The sequence below is a fragment of the Nannospalax galili genome, unplaced genomic scaffold (genome assembly GCF_000622305.1).
Source record: "Nannospalax galili isolate Female #2095 unplaced genomic scaffold, S.galili_v1.0 scaffold124, whole genome shotgun sequence".
Lineage (NCBI taxonomy): Eukaryota > Metazoa > Chordata > Mammalia > Rodentia > Spalacidae > Nannospalax > Nannospalax galili.
Window position 1 is genome coordinate 2,633,830 of NW_008352485.1, and position 24,381 is coordinate 2,658,210.

The following is a 24,381-nucleotide window of genomic DNA, read 5'->3' on the forward strand; positions in this document are numbered from 1 at the left end:
CGTGGCGACGGCCGGGCGGGGGCCTTGGAGGAAGGGCCGGGGGCGCCGGGCCAGCCGGGGCAGGTGCACCGCTGCTGGCGCCCGTGCCTGGCTCCGTGCGCGCCGGGCGCGGACGTGCAACAGGTCCGACGCCCTGAAAGTCGCCGCGGGGTGAGGTTCTCCGGCCAGGGGAGACCTGGGGGTGGCGTTGGGGCTGTCACCTCCTGCACGCGCGTATCTGCTGCTGTCTTGGAGGAGTGGTTGATGCCGGTCGAAACCGTGTGGTTTCGATCTGATGTCACCCGCTGCGGTATGCACCGGGCTGCGATAAAGCATTGAGACAGCAAAACGCTCAGCTTCGGAGTAGTAGCAGCTAGGATTTGTTTTGATGTTTATTGTTTGTGTGAGGTAATTGAAGAAGCAATGTACTTATCGCTTTAATTTCAACTTCCAAAAGCAGCACAAAGTGCCCCTACCATGGACTTGGGGCGGACTCAAACTAAAAGATCCGTGAATTGTGCACAAAAATAACTTTTCCCTATTTTCCCATGTGCTTTGAAGTGTTATTTTCTCAGTCCTTTGAATCGGAACATGTATTAAAAAGCTAAAATTCTTTAAAAATGAGTTAGAATCCTCCTTTTGTACATTTAAATCTTTTTTTTTAATTCCTAAAGTGCTTGCTCTTTCAAGCAATGACAAGAATACAAAATGTGATGAGTAAAAAAGTCTCCCCTTAAAAAAACCCGAATAAACAGGTGATGATCGCGCATAGTTTTCTATTTGAATACTTACTCATAACCTCTAGGAACACATTATAATATGCCCCTGGAGTTTCTGAACTTTTAACAGAACCTTGTCTGCTGGCTGGCAGTAGTTAGCAGTTACAATTTAGTAGTGAACAGATTTTTAAAGAATATAATCTTTCTTGAGGAATGATATAGTTTGTATCTTTTTTTTTTTAACCTTTCTTCGATGAAGTACAACTAAAGGTAAGACTTGGCCCAAAAGTTAGAATAAAAGGTAACATTTTACTAATTATGAAATATAAAAGCTGATGGTATTTACCATTTCCCCGGACTTCCTTTCCTGGGAAGAAAGGCTTTGTTTCCATATTATACAGAATGTTACATTGTTCTGGTGTGAGTTCTGGTGCTTGATACTCAAAACAACACACTTTTAAAGTGTTATTTCAAGAGAAATGTTTAAAATGCTGTGGTGAGGTGATTTTGAAGCCATACTTTCACACATAAAATAGGATATTGACATTTTATGGCACATTGCAAAGTCTCACAAGTTAAATATTACATTATAGAGATGGCTTGCTTAAGTGGGCATTGCACGTTTATTTTCTTAGATGCTGTGTCATGGGGCTACTTTGAAATCTTACATAGATCCAGGCCAACCATGAATTGGTAAAGAGAAGTGACAACCAGTTGTTTCCTTAAGTCACATTTAATTCTTAGGGAACCAAAAATGCTTAAGAGCCCAGCTCCGTCAATACTTTACATGGGGTGCTTTTGTTTTCTGTACTCCTTAAAAAAAAATCACACTGTTTTTGCAGTTTGCTCTTCTGTTTGTAGCACAGTTGTAGACGTGTCTAAGCCAGTACTTTTAATGCTGTGTTTTTTTGTGACTGTTGAGTAGCTTTCCTCATACTGCATTTCAGGTCATCGTTGCCTTATTGAGAAGATAGGAACATGTTCCCAGGATTGTGCTACTGCAATGAACATGATGTATATATACTTACATTTACATTTTTATATCTATACACTTGACTATGGCAAATTCTTAAAAATGAAAATTGCTAGATCTGATGTACACCTAAAATATTACTCCAAAGTCTAAACCTAAGACTAAATACAACAAACTGGTGAGTTGCCTGAATCTTACTGAAGTACGACATAAAATTGAATCAGTGACCTAAAACTTTCTGGATGAGGGGCTAGAGAGATGCCTCAGCAGTTAAGAACACTGACTGTTCTTGCAGAAGACACAGGTTCGAATCCCAGGACCTACGTGGCAGCTGACGGCTATCCATAACTCTAGTCCCAAGGGATCCGACAGCCTCTTCTGTCCTCCGGGCATTGCACGACACGGGTGCACTTACTTACATGCAGGCAATGCATGCATACACATAAAATAAAAATAATAAAATATTTTTAAAAATTAAAGAAAAGAACCTTTCTGGATGAAGAGAGTCAATAGAAAAATTTACCAGTGTTCCCTGAGTTGATGTTTAAGTGCAGTACAGTTCCAAATAGAATTCCCTTGTGGTATCATAGAAAACTTGATGGCTTGATATGAAGTTTATCTTACCAAATAAATGAATGCTAGTCAAAAAAATTTGGAAAAAAAACCCTTTCAGAAAACCTCATTTGTTACAAATTCATAAGAATCTAAAGTAATGTATTGGTTCAAGAATAGAGAATGAAATCACAAAGCTCAGCAACATCATTTATGACTGTTAGTGATTATGATCAGCAGCATTAATGTGTGCTAAGATTGTTCTGTGTGAGTAATTAACTCATTGAATTCTCATAATAACCCTATGAAATGAGCACTCTCATTTCCACTGTTTGCATGAAGAAATGGAAACTGACTGGGACATGATGGTGTAGCCTTTAAAACCTGGGGGGCAGAGGCAGGCAGATGGATCTTGGTGAGATTGGGGCCAGCCTGGTTTGCATAGTGAGTGCCAAGCCAAGTGGGCCTACAGGAATACCCTGTCTCAAGGAAAAAAAACATAAAAATAAATAAAAATTAAAAGAAATGGAAACATGATTTGCCTAGGTACTTTAGCCCAGTAAAAGGGAAAATGACTCATGTCTGTAAAATCAAGTGTAGATTATTGGGGAAAAAGTATTTGGTATTCAGTAAAGAAAGCTATTACTACTGGTTATTCACATTTCAAAAAGTTTCTTTTCTGCCTCATATGCAAAGAAAAATACCCATGTGAAGCTTTATTGTTGTTTATTGTGTTATGTATGGTGGGGGAATGGGTTCCCGTGGAGTCAGAGGACAACTTTGTAACTTCAGTCAGGCTTTCATCTGTGAGTGGCAAATGCCTGTCCCTCTAGCCATCTTGCGCCCTCTTCCCATGAAGTTCTAAGTGTTTGGCAAAACAAATGACAAAACTCTAGGAGAAAATGTAGGAGATACACCTCGATTTTTGACTTCTGTGTATGTACTATTAAGTAATAAAAGAAAAAAAACCTTGTATACATATGATGTATGCCTGAATTTGCAAGTGAGTTTTGTTTATTAGTGTACCTGATAAAATTATTTGAAAGTTGAAAACGGGAATTTGAGGGTAGTTCTCTGCCTCACCAAATAATTGCTTACTTGTGTAAGAAAATAGCATTAATAATTATTAGGAATATTTTCATTGGCTGAGACCCAAAAAGTGGTTAAAAGAAGTTGCATAGCTTCAGATTTTCAAGCTGTTTCACTTTAGAGGAAGCATTAAGTTTAAAGCTATGTTACTCTGTATGCTAAATATTTTGCTGTATACAGAAATGTTTATGTCTCAGACATAGTTTTCTTTCCTGTGGTTGTGTCTGAAATTGTAGTGTAGATGAGTTTAAAAATGATTTATACTGCTTTTACCATTGCTTTGTTGCTTGAGAGGATTCTGAGGAATCCATCAAGTGAGGAGGCACAGTAAGATTTTCCCGATAGCTGAACATTTTTGAAACTTGAGAATTGCAGATGTTAAGCTAACAAACAGAACTAATGACATCAGTCAGTAGATAGGGATTATTTGCTGAGTAACATTTAAACGAGTTTTAATTTGGTACTTAACTGATCACCAAGTATTTGTTTCATACTGCTCTAAGAGTAAAAGGAAAACTCAATTGAGTTTGAGATTTCTTGATTGTGTCTGCCACCTTGTAGTAATCTTCAGTATAGCAATCAATACTTTTTCACTTTCTTCAGTTTGTACAGTATTTTCCACTAGAATAAGTATTTTAGGCACAGGCTTTTAATTATCAAGGTATGCTTGGCATTTTAGATGCCCCTGGTTAAAGTTTTAAATTCATGTAGTTGGCTGATAGTTCTTATATTTTGTAAGTTTTAAATTAGTTTTAGGATCTCTTCATAATGTTTTAGATTACACAGTGCCCTTTTCCCCCACTAGATATCTTCATGTTAAGAGCTTGTAAAGTGAACTTTTATTTCAGATTTGAGGACGACTCATGCTGTTTATTAATTGCTGGAGTGATAGAGGGTTAGCTGTCCTCACTAACAGATAACAAGGTTGAAGCCAATCTGTGGCTTTGAGGGCTATGATCTAGCATATAGAGTACTGTTTCTTGTTTGACTTGAGGGGAGGAAATTATAGTAGTTTCACTTTTTAAAAATCCTGTGTCTGACTCTGACTTGCGCTTTGATCTTTTTTTCTATTTAGAGACCAAATGTAAGCTCAGTAAGTTCTAAGAATAAATTAGTATAAATAAGATAGATCACAGTGCTTCTAAGGGAAATGTCTTTAAAAATAATAGTTTTGATGACATTTTTGGAAATGTAATTGTTTCTTGATACAGCCCTGGTATGATAAAAATGCAGTCTTTTGAAAGACCAGAGTCCAGCTTTGAATTCATGTGTTGTGCTATCTATCCTCTGCTCACACACAGAACATCCCCAGCCTGCAAACCATGCCTTCACACTCACCAAGTGTTGACTAAGCAGCATAGTAGCTGATGATGCACCAGTACGGGGAACAGTATGGCTTTTTAATAGAGTTTTTGATCAAATGTCAGATAAAATTAAAAGATAGCTTATATTTAGAGTGATGCTCCTGAAATATTTGACTGGAACTTATTTTACAACTGAATTTGTAAGGCAATTTTTAAAAAACTTTATTAGTTTGACAACATCTAATCTGGTGGAAAGAAGTTTTAAACTTACTCTAAACTGTTGTGTTTCAGAGTAGTATTTCCTTTGTAAGCCAGTAATAAAAACAGGCCTTTTGCTATCTTTGACCTAGAGTGCTTCTTAATTTATTTATTGCAGAGAAGAGTGGCTTCAGGTTGCTCCTTTATGGGTGAGCCAGGTGCTGTATTTCCATTCCTTCTTAAACAGATCAATTCTTTTTTTTTGGAGACAGGGTCTCCTTGTAGCCCTAGCTGACTTGGAACTCGCTTTGTAGACCAGGCTGGCCTTGGAACTCGCTTTGTAGACCAGGCTGGCCTTGAACTCAAAATGATCTGCCTGCTTCTGCCTCCCCAGTGCTGGGATTAAAGGTGTGCTCTACCATGCTCAGCTAACAGATCAATTCTTAATAATGAGTGAGAAGTTTTGATAGGAAGGACATGAATCAGGAATTTCCATTTTGTAACCTAAAAAAATGAATGAAAAGAATTAGATTCTGAAAGATTGGCTATACTACTTTAGTCTACAATAAAGCTGATGGTTCCAAACTTAGTACCGTAAGACATACCATTTAAATTATAAACAGGTCCTGGACTGTTGTATTTGTAGTGTTCAGTACTAAATCTTAACCTTTAGTACACTGAAAGATAACATTTTATTAGATTGTGTTGTAGGCGCATTTCAGTTATGTGTCAGAATAACTTTTGTGCTGGCAGAATACTAGGAAGTGGACTGACTGATACATGAAAGCATTTTAATTTACCATGACAGAAATAATTGGTGAAAACAAAGGTAATATTTTCTGTGGATACTAATTAGGAACTTAAGACTCAAGTAAATTTTTTTGATTCACTGAGTTTTTTGTTGTTTTAAAAAATAGTGTAATTTCCCAAAGATTAAAAAAAATGCCATTTTCTTCTTGGTTATTTTAAGAATTTGCAGTGTTTTGGTGTTGGTGTTAAAAATTTCTTTTAAAAAACAACTTTTTATTATTGTTTTGAGACAGGGTCTCATGTAGCCCAGGCTGACCACTTTGACTCACCGTGTAGCTGAGGTTGACCTTCAACTCAGTCTTCTTGTCTTTCACCTTCTTGCAAAGTGCTGGGTTATAATTTCAGGTAACTAAATGTGTTAATTTTAGATTAGAACTCTTAATCTTAAAATTTAGAAGGATACCAATAGTGACTATTGCTTTTGTTAGCATCGATTGAGCACGTTTTGGTTTTAAATCCCTGCTCCATAGAAGCTTAAATATTAATTTTCAGCTGCTCTATATTGTAATGATTAGTTGTAAACTCTGTTATCCATTATGTAAAAAACAAAGAATTTCAGGCTGTATACAACTCAGTTGATAGCGTATTTGTCAAGCACGTGTGAGGCTCTGGGTTCAGTCATAAACTGGCCCTGGTGGTACAGGCCTGTAATCCCAGCACTGAGAAGGTAGAGGAAGGAGACTGAATAGCTCAGTGCCATCCTTATCTGCATAATGAGTTCCAGGCCATCCTGGACTACTTGAGACCTTGCCTCAAGAACAAACAGTGGGGCTGAAGAGATGACTCAGTGGATAAGAGCACTGGTTTTGCAACCAGGGGGACCAGAGTTCAAATCCCCAGCACCTATAAAAAGTCAGGGCATGGCTACACATGCCTGTATCCTTAGCCCCCTAAGGCTAATCCTGAGAGCCAACCTAGCCCAAATGTCCAGGTTCTGGTTCAGTAGAGACCCTGTTTCAAGGCAATAAGATGGAAAGCGATAGGGGAAGACCACCCTGGTGTCCTGCCCTGGCCTCTGCATGCTTGTACCCTGGTATACTCAAGTGCACACGTTACATGTGCATATAATACTCCTAAAATTGTGCTTATAATAAACAACACAGTATTTTGGCTTTTTCTGATTAGGGAGACAGTTGAGTCATATCTAATATGGTTTCTGCATTTTGTTAATTTTTTTAACATTTGAATTGAACTTGGATAAATCTGTGCAAGTGTTTTCTCTGTCATCTCAAAAGAGAAAAATTAAAAAGTATAAGGTAAATAGGGTTTACTTACGCAAAACTGAATATACTGACATGAAAGATAGGCACTATGCTTGCTAATGATTGCTGCTTAATTTAGGGTCTAACAAGTTGTCAAACCTGTAACAATTTGGATTTTTAAAACTTTTTTACAGTCAACAGATAACTGTTGCACATCTAGTTTGTGCCAGGACTATGGTAGGGTGATAGATCTAGAGCACTGACCGTTTCTCATCTGTACTGATGGAACATTTTAATAGTGAGGGTAGATAGCAGCAAGTACAATGTTATGCATTATGGTAAGTGTTAAGTGACATTTCTGGTAAAATTTCCTGTCTCCAAAGATTATCTCTATATTGTCTTTTATGGTACTCATTTTCTAGCTTTTCTTTATAATTTTACCACCCAGTTATATATTCTACCAATGCTATCGTTTTTGCCTTTCTCTAAACTTTGTATGTGGCTGCTTTTACCCAATAATGTTTATGACGCTCCTAAATTAAATTAGCCTCCAAGTGCTCAGATTAGGCATGCACCACCACATTTAGCCCTTTGTATCCTTTTTTTTTCTTCCTTTCAGCAGGGTCCTTCTTTGTAGTTCAGGCTGGCCTCAAACTTATTGTCTAGCTCAGACTGACTGAACTCATGCCTTTCTGCCTCAACCTCCTGAGTGCCTGGATACAAGTGTGCCACTCTACCTAGCCTTCCTAGCCTTTTACCATCAGAATACTTCTGCCTACTGACTTGCGGGGCAGGGGTAGTTTGAGTTGTGGCTTTGAGGGATTGACTACTGTATATATATATATATGTATATATATATATATACCTAAAAAACAAACAAAAAAAAATGGGCAAACCTCGCAGTGTTTGGTTGACTTAATTTTGGGAACATTTTATGACTAAATCTTAAGTCCATCATCTTAAAAGTATTCATCATAGTAGACATCTGCTTGACTCTGATAAGACCATTGAAATCTATGATCAAGAGAAATATGTATTTTGAGCAAAAGTAAAAATAAGTCTGCCTTTCAAAATATAATTGTAAATATTTCCCAGTATTATCATATAAAAGGGCTTTAGAGGATTTATTTACTGATTTTTTTTAATAGTGGTGTTGGACTATTTAATCGAACAAAAATGCACAAAGCTGTGTATTTTTGATGCTGTATTGCCTATAAAATCAGAAGAGTGAGCATGGAAAATAGATTTCACTTTTTAAAGTTTTTTGAGACAGAGCCTCCCTGTAGCCCCAGCTGGCCTAAAACTCCCTATACAGACCAGGCTGTCCTTGATCTCACAGAGACTACCTGCCTCTGCTTCCTGAATGTTGAGATTGAAAGTGTGTGCTACCACGCCCAGCACATTTTACATCTAAGGTGTAGATATGACAAATGTTTGTCAAACAGTAGCCACTCAGGTTGACTGCTGACTTTGTAACAGATACTGAGAGTGGTGGTTTATGTGTATGCTCCCATTTGATCCTCACATTGTTAGGTACTACTATTAATCTCTTTCACAGGTGTAGGATCTAAGGGTAAATTCACTTGCTGTAGTTAGTCATACATCTACTTATAATTCAAATGTGTACATTTATATGATCATCTGTTCTAAATCAGCATCAGATGACATGGAATGATGCTAGGTGAGTCTTAGACCAGACAAGTGGCATGAATCATGAAAGCTGGAAGCTTGCTGCTGCTGCAGTTAGAGCACAGGCTGGAATGAAGGAAGCAGCCATTGCTCAGCTGGTGCTTTTCCTGGGGGAAGACAAGCCAGATCTTCCAGCTTTTCCAAACAGATTGTATATCTGGATTTTGATATAAATTGCCCTGGCTTAAATCTTGCCAGCTCATTTAATTTTGTATATCTTCATGTTGTGAAATACAATATTATATGTATAAAAGTACATAAAGCGAATGTACAGTAATGATTTACGTGTGAACACCCATTGTTTAACACCACGTACCAGGCCAGATCCTATAAAGAGAGAATGCTAGGACTTATAAATATATTGTTATTGAAGCATAAGGTTCTGTCACTTACTGTGTGTCTAGAGTCAAGGTTCTGAATTTGGGTCATCTACCATTAGCTGCCTTCTCATATATTTATAAAGGAGCAGAACAGATGTAAAAATGCAAATAGTACCTGTCTCCAGATAGTTGCCTACTCAGTACAGAGCCAGCACATAGTAAAAACATTTTAAGTGAAGCCCCTTTTAACATCAGAGAAGAGGCAGATTGTGGTTATGATTGAGTGTATGCTTATTTATGTCTTCATGTGCAAAGTTCAGAAGTACTTTCAACACAGCAAGATATTTTCTAGTTTCAGAGAAGATCGTTGGGCCCCTAAGATGCTTAGGAAAAGTATCTTATAATAAGAGGCAGTCTTTAATGGATTAGGCAAGAGATTTTAAAGATTACAAATCCAGTGTATATGACTCAGTTTGGATATCCACCTTAGTATGTTAAATGATTGTTTAGCAAGTTCTGTTCAGTTTTTAACCAGCTGAGCATCTCAGATCTTTTTACTTGTTCTACTTCTACTTTCTACATTTTTACCTGCCCCCTCTTCACTCATACAGCATGTACTCTGATTCTCTTTCGGTTGCTATAAATAGCCTCCTAAGGAGTATCACAACTTCTCTTCCCATTTTAATCTGTGTTTCTGAAATAATTTTTTTGTTTGTTTCATATGTGTATAACAGTGTATCTTGATCCTATCCAATCCCCAATCTCTCTTCCCACTTTCATGTTTCTCTCCCCCACCTTTTTTTCCTTCCTATAGCCCCAGCTGGCCTGGAACTCACCATGTAGACCAGGCTGGCCTCAAATTCACAGAGATCCACCAGCCTCTGCCTTCAGAGTCATGGGATTTAAGGTGTGCACTATCATGCCTGACTGCCACTCTCTCGCTCTCTAGCTTTCTGGCTCTCTCAAAGTCACTGAGTTCAGCTAGGTATACGTATAGGTATGGGCCAATCCACTTGAGAGCTTGGACCACCTACCAGTGGCTAGACCGCCAAGAAAAATGACTTCCTTTCTACCAACTGCCATCAGTTGCCAGTAATTCCTCAGCTAGGGGTAGAGCCTCATCAGCCCTATCAATGTATCTTGTGTAGATACAATAGCTGCTGGGTGCAGTGGCCAGGTCATGTCCGAAGATACCATTTTACAGCACTCCTCCCTGCCTCCCTTATATTCTTTCTGCCTGCCCCTTCTTTTCAAAATCTAATTATTTTCTCTTCCATTGTTTTCAAATACACACACGCCCCTCCCCCAAACACCACTCTTTTGCTAAAATTTCTATACTTACTGGCTTTAGAATTAATAATAATAATTAGTAATAATGGTCAATAAACTCCTATTGGATTATTTGGATCCTGTCTCATCTCATACTGGCTCATCTTGCTCATTACCCTATGTGTTCCTCTATCCAGTTTGTTTTTTAAGATTTTGTGTGTGTGTGTGTGTACATGCACACACTTACGCACATATGTGTAGGGGTGCCTGGGGAAGCCAAAAGAAGGTGTCAGATTCCCCTGGAGCTGGAGTTACAGGCAGTTGTGAGTTGCTCAGTGTATGTGTTGGGATCTGAACTCTGGTTTTCTGAAGATCTCATAATTGCTCTTAACTGCAGAGGCACCTCTCTAGCGCCTTTTCAGTTAATAGTACTGGGCTTACTAAGTTTCTCTTTGTTTTTCTCGGGGCACTGATTTTCTTTCTTTGTAGTGCTTATTCAAGCCTCTGATTAGGTATCTAGTTATGAAGTGTTTAGATCATCTGGGTCTCCCACTAGATGTAAGCTCCCTGAGAACCATGGTCTTATTGTCTCTGCCTGTTTTTTTGCAGAGCTTAATATAATGCTATAACACATAATGAACTCATGTGAATGGAGACACACTTTATACTAGGGATTGGGCTCTTGATTATGCTCCTTCCTTTACCTGGAATGCATTTCACATCATATCCATCCCTCATTCATTCAGCATCTGTTTGTTTCCTGAAGAATTTTGTCCTGAACCTGTAAACTGGGACAGAATTTAGGTGCATCAAATTCCCTATACTAACCTTCTACCACACTTTTACTTGTCTCCTGGCTCTTTGATTAATATCTGATGTTTCTTCTAGACAAGAGTTGACTTTTTTACAGTGTTAATTACTTACTGGTTAGACCATCTTTTTAAAACCCTAGAAACTTCCAAAAGATACTAACTTATCTCTAAGATTAATTGCACTTTTTTACTTCTATAAAGGAAGGCAACTGTTGAAGGAGCCAGCCCAGGAAATTTTGCTTTGTGATAGGCCACAGTAGCAGTGCTCTTGATTTGGACCGTTCTTTATTTTTTATTTTTTAAATAAATAATTTATTGAGAATTTCATATGCATTTAAGGTGTTTTGATCAAATCCATGCCCACTCCCTCCCCTCCAACTCCGATATCTCCCCATCACTTTTTTCTGATAACTTCATCTACTCTTTCTTCTTTATTTTTTTTATGGGGCTTTTGGCTACTCTAACATTCCCCCCCTCTGAAGATATAACCCTAAAATCTTTTAAGGATTAGATAAAAGCTTCCAAATATTTTTGGCCTTTGGAATGGAGTAAGTGGCTATGAGACCCAAGGACATTGTGAATTTTAGCTAAGAATTGGCTACTTTTCTTTGGGGTCTTTTTACCCTAACTGCCTAGCCAATTCCTACCTCCTATTCTTACCACACCATCCTCTGAAGAGGTTACGATTTGGGTCTGTCTTAGATCAATAGTGTCTAGTCTCTTCGAATTATCTTTTCCTAAGTGGAAAAAATTTCACATGGAAATTATAATGAATCACCCATATTATTCTCACTTCAGTACAAATACTAGCTTATGTACCCATTTATTGTGTTCTCCTCTTCCCATCATTTTGAAGCAAATGCCAGACTTTTTTTGAGAAGTCTTTTTGTTTTTAATCATTTTTTATTGGTGTGTGTGTGTGTGTGTGTGTTTCATGCAGAACATCCCAAACAGTCTTATTCCTCTTTATATCCACATCCCAAATGGTACCCTCCCATAGCCTCCCCCCGCAGTGGAGCCTATATACTCTGTCATCCCTGTTACTGTCTACTGTGTTATCAGTGCCCCCAGTTGTTCCCCAGTGCTAGTTCATCCGCCGAGTCTAGTCAGCCTATCTAGAGTTCCTTGTTTTAGGAAATCAGCTCTTCCTCATTTAGCAGCAATCAGTTGCCAACATTCCTTTAGATAAGATTGGGGTCTGATGTTCCTTCTCCCAGTTCTATGACTCAAAGGAAGGTATCTCCTGTCTGGCATTGTTTCTTGTTATGTAGCCTTTAGCTATATATGTGGACTCTTAAAGAATTATACTGATCATTTTAATCTTTGGTTATACTTTCCTTTTGGGTGTTTAAGACCGTACAGGTGGCCCAAATAAACCAATTTATTTTTACTGTTAAGGTTGTATGAGGGTCTGTTCCTCAGGGGTCACGTGGGCTTGAGATGAGCCCCTGGCTCCTTTCTTTTTACCAGTTCATCTATATGAAGATAAGTCAAAGGTCCTACTCGACCATGGCTGACTTCACTTGGAAGCATGGAGCAAATGTTTCCTCTGTGTTGACCCTCCTCTTTGTAGACTGGACACTGGTTCAAGTCCATCTGGTGGGGTCTCCATGGCCTCCTTGATCAAGAGGACAGGTGACTCACCACAGTTAGAGGACATTTTGAGAGATGCTCCAAGGGACCCTGGAACTTAGTCGACCTTGGAGGGCAAGGAGCAAAAACTGTCTTTTATGTTTGAGGGGCCTTTTTGAGACAGGTTTCCCTGTAGACCCAGCTGGCCTGAAACTCACAGAGATCCATCTGCCTTTGTTGTCCCAGTGCTGGGATCAGAGGTGTGTGTGCGCCACTACACCCTGCTCACCAGTCATGTTTTTATATGTTAATATTTGAATACCTATTTCTAAAAAATAAGAACTTTTAAAAGTCATTTTGTGGAAGTACATTTTCAATGATTTATTTATGCTTTTTTTTTAATATTTAAAATCAGGATCCAAATAAGGCCTTCTCATTCTGATCGCTTGACATATCTTTTACATCTTTTTCTTCATACATAGTTTTCCTATGTCTCTGTCTCATTCTCTTCCTGTGCAGTTTTATTGATGGCAGGAACAGGATTATTCCTGCAGAATTTTTCAGCCTGGATTTTGGTCTTTTCCTGGTGCTGGTGACAAGGGTGCTCAGTCCTCTGAATTTCTGTAAATAGACAAATGTATCTATAACAGTTTTTTAAAAATATTTTCTTTATTTTTTTTATTTTATGTGTATGACTGTATTGCCTACATGTATGTGAGTGCACCCGTGTCATACAATGCTGTGGAGGTCATAAGAGGGCTTCGGATTCCCCTGGAATTTGAGTTAAGGACGGTTTGTAGCCACTGTGTGGGTGCTGGGACTCGAACCTGGGTCCTCTGCAAGAGCGTCAGTGCTCTTAACCGCTGAGCCATCTCTCTAGCCCCCAGTATCTAGAACAGTTTTAATTGAAATTCTTGGTATGTAATTTGAAAATTTCCAGCAGAAAAATTGCAGAGGTGAAATTAGTTTTCTTAATATGTATTTCCAAATTATTGTCATTTGGATATATAATGATATAAAAATTTTAAGTGATACTTTAGATTATTCATCCTCGTCATTGTATTTCATACATACAGCATGTCTCTAGAGCAGTAATCATATTATCATATTTAAAAAAAAATTTTGTTTTTATAAAAGCTTCCAACTTCTCCACACCTGGCTGGCTTGATGTAAGTGGTATTAGGTTCCAGGGTTGGGTTTTGTTTTTTTGTTGTTGTTGTTTATTTTGTTTTTTTGTTGTTGTTGCTTTTAAATCCCTACATTTCTTAATTCACCAGATGTTGCCACATGATGATGTTCACATTTTATTCTTCATCTATTAACTGGGATATCTAAGAAAAACTTTCATCTACTGTTTGGTTACTGAGTGGTACTGTTTATATAAGAAATGCAGAATAAATACTTAATTCATTATATACACCAGCTTTTCAAAGTACTATAATGAATTGTTGCAGTGCTTACCTTTTTTAAAAAAATCACTAGACAAAGGGCCAAATGAAAGCATATCTCATTTAGTTTTATCAATTGTACCACTACAACCTTTATCATCAAGTTAATTTTGAAGGGTTTTTTTTGTTAGGTTTTTTTTTGTTGTTGTTTTTTGTTTGTTTGTTTGTTTGTTTTGTCTTTTTGAGACAGGGTCTCCCTCTACCAGGCTGGCCTTGAACTCAGAGATTCGCCTGCCTCTGCCTCTGACTAAAGGCATGTGCCACCACACCCGGTAATTTTAAAGTATTCTTTTTTTTAACATAGTGCATTAAAGTAAACATCAGAAATATATATTAAGTTGGTGAATTTTCAAGTTGAATGTACCTTTTTGCCCAGCATCTGGAGCAAGAGGAACCTTAGTATTCCAGTAATTTCCTTCAACCTCTATACTGTTATACAAGGGTAACTGTCCTGACTTCTAACAGTGTAAACCACTTATGTCTGCTTAATTTAAAAAAAATCTCATTTTTTGTGGATTATAGAATTCACATATGTTCACTTTGACAAAAATGTAAAGTAGTATACAATTATAAAGCCAATCTTTTCCCTTGTGAATATATAATATCCTTTTTTTCAAAATTGGTATCTTTATTTTCCCACAGCTTCATGATTTTCTTTAAATTATTACTTTTTGGAATACTACATTTACAGAACTGTTAATCTCCCTGTCACCTTCAGTGTTCTGTTACACCCTCATAGCTGTTTTTGTTACTTAATTTCTTTTGAGACTTTATCCTATAGTTGCTCCACTCTTTTATTTTAATAGTTGTTTTAATTCTTAGGTTTAATGAGCTGTTCTTGTCTTTTATTTGTGAATTTTGTTGAATCCCTGACTGCTTTAGGAATATCTTAGGACCTTCATTTGATTTTAGATGGATCCTTTTCACTACCTCTTGGCATCTCCATTTGTAGAATTAAATGACACCTCTCAGATCATTTCCAATATATTCCACCTGTTACCTTTTATCACATATTCTACTCACTTGCTTTGTACTTCACTTGTAAAGCAACAGTCAGAATATGAAATTAAGTACATAATTCAGAGTTCATAGGGGATACCCCTGTATTTCTCAGTTCCTGACTCAGTCTCTCCTGAAGAAGTAATCATTGTTCTATTTTGGGTAGAAAAAAGCTATTAACAACCAAGTTAAAAAATAAAAAAAAATAGCCTGATGTGGTGGCACATGCCTTTAATCTCAGCACTTGGGAGGCAGAGCCAGGTGGATCTTTGTGAGTTCAAGGCCAGCCTGGTCTACATAGTGAGTTCCAGGACAGCTGTGGCTATAGAAAGACCCTGTCTCAAAAAGACAAATAATAATAATAGTAAAATAAAATAAAAACAAACTTTAGAGTGCAGGAGAAATTGGACTGTTCAAATAGCAGCTTTGCTCACGGAAGGAACCCAGGGAAATGACAAGTATTGTACCTCCCTTTAGTGCTTGATTTTCCTAATGGAGGCTGTAAGCCATACGGACACTGTTTAGGGTACTTTAAAAAAAATTTTATTTATTATTTTTATTTTTATGTGTATGAGTGTTAATGCCTACATGTAGGTAAGTGCACCCGTGTCGTCCAATGCCCGCAGAGGACAGAAGAGGCTGTCGGATCCCCTGGAACTGGAGTTACAGACAGTTGTTAGCTGCCATGTGGGTGCTGGGATTCGAACCTAGGTCTTCTGCAAGAACAGTCAGTGTTCTTAACCACTGAGCCATCTCTTCAGCCCTTGTTTAGGGTACTTTTAAAAAATAATCTGTTTTAGGCATATATTTGGTAATATTTAAGAATCTTAACAATTTCCAAAGCTCATGGGAGTTTCTGATCTTGAATTGAGAGATCTTTGGTGCTTATGTTTTGGTGTATTCTCTGGATAATAAATGATGTTTTGTATTAGCTTCATTGATTTTCATGTAGTCTCAGTAAATTCCAGTTCCTTTGGTTCTTCCTTTCTCCCCCTAAAATAGTTATAGTCCATAGGGTCATCTTAGTCCATTAGTAACAAGATCTTTTCTCTTGGTTTCAGTGCTGCTGTCTTGTTGATGATTCGTAGATCCTTGTCTATGCTAGATGTTAGTCTTGATCTTCAGACCTGTATCCACCTGTCCAGTTCCCATGGCTCTGCTCTAATGGTTCGCTAGGTATCTTAAATTATTCATGTCTAGGACCACATTTGTAGTCTTTTCCTTCCTTTTCACACAGCTGTCCAATTTAGAAACCTGTAAGAGCCATTGTTCAAGTCCTCCTTCCCTTTTCATGGGTTAACTGATCTTTCTGCCTTAAGTCTGCCTTCCTCTTACAGTCTTCAAAAATGAATTAATTATACTGTTTGATTATCTAAAATTCATTAGTGCTTTCCCATTGAGTTTAAAGTCCTCAGTATGACATTGCAAAACCAGTGATATATCTGGTACCTTTGCAACTTCTCTTTTTAGCCCTCTCCCTCTTTCACAAATTGTACCCTTTAGTCATGAAAACAAGCTTTTGTGTCAGTTCTGTTCTCTTGTCTTTCTCCCATTTGATTTGTACTCAGCCCTAAAAGATGGTGAAACTGCCTAGAATTGGGATCTGAAGTTGGCAGGAATCCCTTCAGAGTTGGTGATCTGAGTAGTGTCTTTGCCAGCTGGAGCTCAGAACAAAGACACCAAAGAAACTCTTGGCAGATTCTGAAATACAGCTTTTTGCTTTTTTAGAAATTATGATTCTCGTCAGTTGATGCTGACTTAGAAATATGCAAAAACTAATCTGCAATTGTGAATTGTAGTTACTTTTGATGCCTTCAGTGCTTCACTGATTATTGAATTTGTAGCTTATTCATTAGTGTAGTTTAATAAATTGACTTTTAGAGCTGGAAAGATCTGAGATAATCCCATCTAGTTTCCTGATTTTATAGGTAAGGAAAACTAAGGTCACATTTCCTGTTTATGACGGATTTGGGCACTGGACTCCTTGTTTCTGGGCTAATTCATTTTCTGTGTGAGAGTATCTTTCATAGTTAATAGAGAATAACAGAACTAGAATTGTGTTTAGTGGACAAATACACTAGTCCTTAGTTTTCTATAAGCCTAAATGCTTTTAGAATGGAGCCATGTCTGGGCTAATCAATTATTCAAAGACAGATAGTTTATAGTTTGAAAATTAGGTCTTGAAAATAACTTATTTGCACAACACATGAGCATTATAAAACAGTACAATGGCCCACAGTAAGAATATAATACTCTCCACCCTGGTTTCTGTCTCTCTTCAGAGGCTCTAGTTTCATAGGTATTCTTCCAGAGGAAAGTGTCCTCCCTATCCTAAAGGATTAGAATTCTCATTCATTCATAATCACTTGTTTTTCTTTATGCAGTTCACATGAACGTATCCCTTAGTAAACATACAGGCACTAAATATGTTTAAATCAATTTTAGCTTCATTTTGGAGTTAACTTTTACTATAAGAAGCCCATTTGTTGTTCTACCCTAGCTGTTAGGATTTCAAACTTAAAACAGAGTTGAAAGACTTTAGAAATGGATTCCTAGATCCTGATTACAGAGGTTCTGCAAAATGCAATCATTTTGCTGCATTTGCTTCATCACATATCTGTGTGTTCATCATCTAGCCATTCCTCATTTCAGTGAGAACTCGGATGAACATTACCTGGTACAACCATGGATAATAAATGTTGCTGCTTTTGCCATGAAGCAAATGAAAAGGAAGAAAATGAGATAAGATGGTACGCGTTTTAAACTAGAAATGCCTTCCTCTGTTTTTTGTTTGTTGTTTTTTAGCTCATTTATTTTATGTGTATGAGTGTTTTGCCTGTATGTATGTAAGTGCACTTGTGTTGTATAATGCTCACAGAAGTCACAAGAGGGCATCAGATCCCCTGGAACTGGAGTTGTGGGTGGTTATTAGCTACTATGTAGGTGCTGGAAACCTTAACCTGGGTCCTCTGTAAGAGCAGCCTGTGCTCTTAACTGCCAAGCCATCTATCCAGTCCCTTGTTTTTGTTTTTTAATGGTGAGGGAGAGGTAGAGCTTAGTAACTTACATTGTAGGCTTACTGGTTTTTTTAAATTTATTATTTTAAAAAAATTTATATGTATGAGTGTATTGCTTGCACGGACCTGAGTGCATCTGTGTTGTGAAATGCAGAGGTCAGAAGAGGCCGTCATATCCCCTGGAACTAGAGTTATGGACGGTTGTTAGCCGCCATGTGGGACCTGGGATTTGAACCCAGGTCCTCTACAAGAGCAGTCAGTGCTCTTTAACCACTGAGCCATCTCTCCAGCCCTGAGATATATACTTTTCTAATCACTCCAAAGAAAATCCTTGTTAAAATTTATATAGAATGTAGACAGTAGTTATGCTTTGGTAATTTAATTTTTCCCCCATCAACCTGTACAAAATAACTTCCTTTTTTCTCCTACCTTACACCTATGTAGGTTATACTTAAGACCTTAATGATCCTGTACTAACAGTAGAACAAATGCTTTTCATAGTTAATAAACTAATCTTGTAAACACATTTGGTTGTCCTAAAAGTGCAACTAGAAGCATATATTTAACATTTCAAGTAGGAATGGAATTTAAATGTAGTTTCAATTATGTTGCCAGTTTATTAGGAGTGGAAACTAGTGAGCAAAAACATAAAATGATAAAGAATACCACCCATAATCCCTTTACTTCCAAGATGATCAATTTTAACATTTTCTGTATCCTTTTTTAAAAATACTATTTTTATTTTATGTGTATAAGTGTATTGCCTGCATGTGTGTAAATGCACCTGTGTCATGCAATGCCTGAGGAGGTCAGATATCCTGGAATAGTTACGGACAGTTGTTAGCCACCACATGAGTGCTGGGAATGGAACCTGGGTCCTCTGCAAAAGCAGTCAGTGCTCTTAACCACTGAGCCATCTCTCCAGCCCCTTTTGTATCCTTTCAACACCACGTTTAAACAAAATTAGAGTGACAATACCCAAACTGTTATATAACCTGCTTTCCTTAGCCCAACAATGAAAACTATGTGATCAAAACCATATGGCAGGTTTTGATATGAAAGAGTACATTATCAAGGGAAGTACCTATGATCAGGCCACTTACAGTTTGGAGGACAGGAAAGAGATTAAAAAGTCAGTGAAGCCATACTATTGGTTAACAAAGTCTATCTAGAAAAATACCATTGAGAGCTATGCAAGCAGTTCTCATTGTGAATGTCAGCTGAGATCGCACAAGCTGGCAGTTTTTGCAGGCGTTTTTAATACGTGTATTTTAGTGGAACTGTTGATGTTTAATGCATCTACTCACCACTGATTCGATTCATATTGATGGAGGAGGGTTTTTTTTGTTTTTTTTTTTGTTTTTTTTGTTCTTGTTTTCAGTGAATTGAATCTGGTTAATTTTTGTTAAAAAAACAAAACAGCCTTGTTTCCAGGGGAGGTCTCATTAAAAGGAGTTTTGGTGCACTTGATTGGAAGATTGAAACAAAAGCTGGTAAGGTTGGCAGTTCTTATCTATGGGAATGAACAGAGAGATCCTTTCTCTCTTCTCCCTTATTCATTTGGTAGGAAAGTTAATCTTATTGCTTTGAATTTAGGGAAGTGGGCCTCCTTTATAGGGATTCATTTTCTAAAGGGCCTTAATCTTCTATTAAAGTTGCTGTGGGAAAGGAGAAATGGGCCCATGACACCTTGATGGGCATAGACTCTTGATACTAATGATAACAGGAAAACAGAAAACAGATCTCACTTGTAAAAGAAGGATTTATCATAAGAGGTGATGATGGATGGTCAAGAATGCTGTACACAGCACTCTCCCCTTTTATCCTACCTTCTGATAACTCTGAATTTTTTTTTTTAAACCTACTTACAAATAAATACATTTTAGGCATGTCTTTTAGATAATTTATTTTCTTCATGAGAGGTTAGTGACAGATGAAATTCAACTACACCATGATTTGACTAGGATCTATACTAGAGCTTGAATTATTTTTATGGTAGTTCTACAAGGGTACTAGGATGGTTATTCATTTTGGATTTTTATTTTTTTGTGTGTGTTCATGTCTATGTGTCCTAGAAAAGCCAATATTTTTCTTTATGATTTAAAATAAAATTTGAGAAAGTAATTCTGTCATAAAACTGAAAGTGAACGAAACAATAATGTTTGTGACATTAAAATAACTCATTAAATGGTCTTAATCTGTTTTCCTATATGGTGATTATTTGTAATTCTGAGTCCAGAAGTATATCATCTTTTCATGCTTTGCAGAAGAATGCTTTTAAATGTCCACTAGGTAACTTTAAAGTGGCTCCATCTCTTATTCTTGTCTGATGTTAAGCATAAATTACTTAAACACTGATTTCTGCTAGCATTAAATGAATGTAGAGTAGCAGCATCTGTCCAAATTAAGTTAAAAACAAAGGAAGTTTCCTGTCTCTTAAAACAAAAGCAAGCAAAAACCCTTTCATAGTTATTAGGCACTTTTCAGAGTAACTTTAATATTAATAGAAGTTTTGATATTTTATTGTACTGAATTGTTTGCTGAAAGCTTTCATTTACCTTATTTAAAACATTTTTTTAAGGTAAATGATTTGTTTTTCTTTTTCTTTATCAGAGCACAGCAATGGAGGAAACGGCTATATGGGAACAACACACAGTGACACTTCACAGGGTGAGTTTCTGTTGCAGTAAATAATCTGTGTTATAAGTCAGGATACTGACCGCCTTGAAAACAATAGAGGAAGGCCAGATGTCAGGAAGCCAAGAGAAAGGGGAAAATTTTTCTATATTCTTTTGTTTAAAATTAGGTTTGCAGTAAATTCTTTATTAAGGTCAGAAGTCAGCATGATTACATTTTCATATGTTTTTGGTTATTTCTTGTATATTTGCTGTTTTTAATCTCTGGCTTGAAAGTGATTTTTTTTCTTATAATTGTGAATGACCAGATAAGACTGTACATTAAATCATAAACTGATTGCATATACATGCTTGGAGGCTTGGGGTTTTAAATTAAATCAGATTATGTTTATAATAAAATCTTGAAAGAAGAACCGAGAATTAGCTCAGTTGGTAGAGTACTTGCCTAGCATGCATAAAGCCCTGGGTTCCATCTCCAGCATCTCATAAAATCATGCATATCTATAATCTCAGGAGATAGACACAGATGAATCAGAAGTTCAAGGTAATCCTTAGCTACATAGGAGCAGGTTGGTGGGAGGGAGGATAACTCTTGAAAGATGCTGGTTTATTTGAAACATATAAACTTTAAACAATTGTAGATAGATAGGAAGAGATTAGTAGTAAACCTAGTGGGAGTAAGAGCTTTGAAATGAGTCTGTTCTGGATTTAAATTCTGGTTCTGCTTTTTTATTGCTTTAGAAATGAGCAAGTGACCCAACCTCTCTGGTAAAAGATTGGGTTTTACATGTTTATTTAAAAAAATATTTTATCATTATTTTTATTTTATGTGTATGGGTGTATTGCCTGCATGTGTGTGTCATGAAGTGCCCAAGGAGGTCAGTAGAGGGTGTCGGATTCCCCTGGAACTAGCTGTCAAGTAGGTGATGGAAACTGAACCCTGGTCTTCTGCCAGAGCAGCCAGTGTTCTTAACTGCTGAGCCATCTCTCCAGTCAGGTTTTACATGCTTAAAATGAGATTAGGAGCTAGAGAGAAGGCTGTATGTAAGAGCAGTTGTTGGCGGCCTGTACCTACCTGTCTGTAACTCCAGTTCCAGAGACTCTGAAGCCCTCTCTAGCCTCTGTGGGTATGTGTGCGTGCGCACACACACACACACATTTAATGGCACCAATTCATGCTTTACAGGTTCAGAACATGCCTCCCAAAATTTGACCTTTCTTGCCTCCCAAAATTTGACCTTTCTTCCTTTTGAGCAGAACTGACTACTGATTACCCGCCCTCTTAAGGAATATTTAAATAACAGGTCATATGCTTTACACTGATTATTTCTCAGGAATTGACAATCAGGGGAAGGGAAATCATTTTCCTAGACACTACCCCTGATTATCTCATGCGTGTTTGAATCTGTACATACTGATAATGCATAAATTGTTCAAACAGGGTGATTTCAGATAGGATATTGTTGATCTTTTTCTGTCTCACTAAATAAACCATTCAGTAGTATATTTTTAATATTTTTCATTCAGTAATATTTGTCTTCACTTTTAATTAACAAGGCTGAAATATGGCCTCCTGTTTGACATGGGCTTGTCTAAATCAGATGTGTATGATACATAAAACAATTTCATATTTTATGACTTTCAGGTCTGGTTGTGATACAATAGTTTAGTGTAATTTTGTATATTACATTTATTTTTCTTAATACCTTTATCATTTAAAAAACTTTTTTTTTTTAATGTTCATGACTGTTTTTCCTGCATGTATATAAGTGCACCCATGCATGCAGTGTCCATGGAGACCAAAAGAGGTTGTCAGATCCCCTGGAATTGGAGTTAAAGGTGATTGTTAGCCACCATATGGGTGCAGGAAACCGAACCAGATCCTCTGCAGGAGTAGCCAGTGCTCTTAACCACTGAGCCTTCTTTCCAGCCCCACCTTTATCATTTTTCTTAGTAAAAACTTGGTATAGTAAATTCATACTCTAGGGTACAGTTTTAAGTTTTGACAGTCATGTGTGCAGTATCTTAATTAAAACATAGTAACTCCATCACTTAAAACTTTCTCTTGTGCCCATTTGTCATCAATTGTGTCCCCTTACTCAACATTCAGTCACTAATATGTCTTCTTATACTTTGGCCTTTTCCATAATGTTATAAATGAATTGGACAATGTTTTTAGAGACTGACTTCATAGGCATTTGTGACTTTTCCATAATGTTGGTATTGGTAGTAACTTCCTGCTGTTGCTAAGTAGCATTTTATTTGTGACTGTAATAATCCATTCTTTCTATAGTTGTATAGTACAGTTAGTTTGGTTCCAGTTTTCTTGATTATGAATTAATCTGCTTTAATATACAAAGTTTTGTATGACCATAACTTTATTTCTCTTGGGTATATACTTGGAATGACAGTGGGCTGTATGCTAATTGGTTAATTTGGAGGGAAATGTGACTTGATCTGCATTCCCACCAGCAGTGTATGAGAGTTCTATTCATTCAGTCTCTTCTCATCAACACTTGATATTATCAGGGTTTTTTTTTTTTTCCTTAGATTTAGCCATGCTAATAGATGTCTAGTGATAGCTCATTATCGTTCTTTTAGTTTGGTTTTCTGAAGATAAATGATGAACATCTTGTAATGGTCAGATCCCCTGGAATTTGGAATTATCTGGGAAACAAGCTGAAGTGTGTCTGTGGGGATGTTTCCAAATAGGTTCAACTGAGGAAGAAAGACCCTCCCTGGGTATGAGTAGTACCATCCTTGAGGTCCTGGACTTAATAAAAAGGAGAAAACAAGTAGATTACCAGCATTATCTCTGTTTCCTCACTGAACAGCTGCCTTACACACTCCCACTGCCATCCCTTTCCCACTATGATAGACGGCATCTTCTTTTCTACTGTGAACCAAAATAAATTCTTCCCTTAAATTGCTTCTTGTCAGATATTTTGTCACAACCATGAATAACTAGTACATACACTGATGGACAGATAGGCATGCATCCACATGCATCCACATGCACACACACACACACACACACACACAACCTGTGACGCTGGAGATTGAACCCAGTACCTCCTGTGTACTAGGAAACTTCTCTACCACCGAGTTTCATGGCCAGCCCTGTTGAGCATCTCTTGATGTGCTCAAAACACATCTTCTTGAATTAAATGCCAAAATCATTTGCCTGTTTGTTTTTTAGTTATAAAATACACATAACATGATGCTGGTCGTGGTGACGCACTCCTTTAATCCCAGCACTTGGGAAGCAGAGGCAGGAGGATCTTTCTGAGTTTGAGGCCAGCCGTGTCTACATAGTGAGTTCCAGGCCAGCCTGGGCTACAGAGGGACCCTGTCTCAAAAACAAAAAAAGATAAAAAAAAAAAAAAAAGAAAACATATAACATGAAATTTGCCATCTGTTGAAATTCTTTCACCATATTTTAATTAGGTGAGTGGTAGCAATTCTTTATATATTCTGAATATTTACCCATATCAGATATTTTTCTTGATTCCATGGACTGCCATTTTACTGTTAATTGTTCCCTTTGTTATATAGAAGTTAGAAGTTCTCTGTAAATTCTGGATACAGGTTCATTATCAAGTATTGTTTTTCAAGTTTTTTCCCTGCCAGTATTTTTCTTGCCAACATTTTTGGTTTCACCAGTCATGTTTTCTTGGTTTTAAGTTTGAAAAATTTTTGCCAAACCTAAAGTAAAAAACCCTTCTGGGTATGCTGTCTTCTAAAAGTTGTATTTGGTTACTTTTTGTATATGGTATGAAAAAGAGGGGTTTAA

The 24,381-nt window shown here is 37.2% G+C and overlaps 1 protein-coding gene across 7 annotated transcripts in view; it reads left to right on the forward strand.

Moving 5' to 3' along the window:
• Positions 1-24,381, forward strand: part of Tjp1 (tight junction protein 1) — a 110,806-nt gene that overhangs the window by 640 nt on the left and 85,785 nt on the right. For 5 of the 7 annotated variants that reach the window (XM_008849551.3, XM_017802317.2, XM_008849553.3 and 2 more), the window contains exon 2: positions 20,566-20,622. In XM_008849551.3, coding sequence (XP_008847773.1) covers positions 20,566-20,622 — 57 coding nt within the window. Of the gene's footprint in view, positions 1-5,876; positions 5,970-17,587; positions 17,686-20,565; positions 20,623-24,381 lie in introns of those variants that run through there. The other 2 variants (XM_017802315.2, XM_017802316.2) reach the window with 2 other exon arrangements.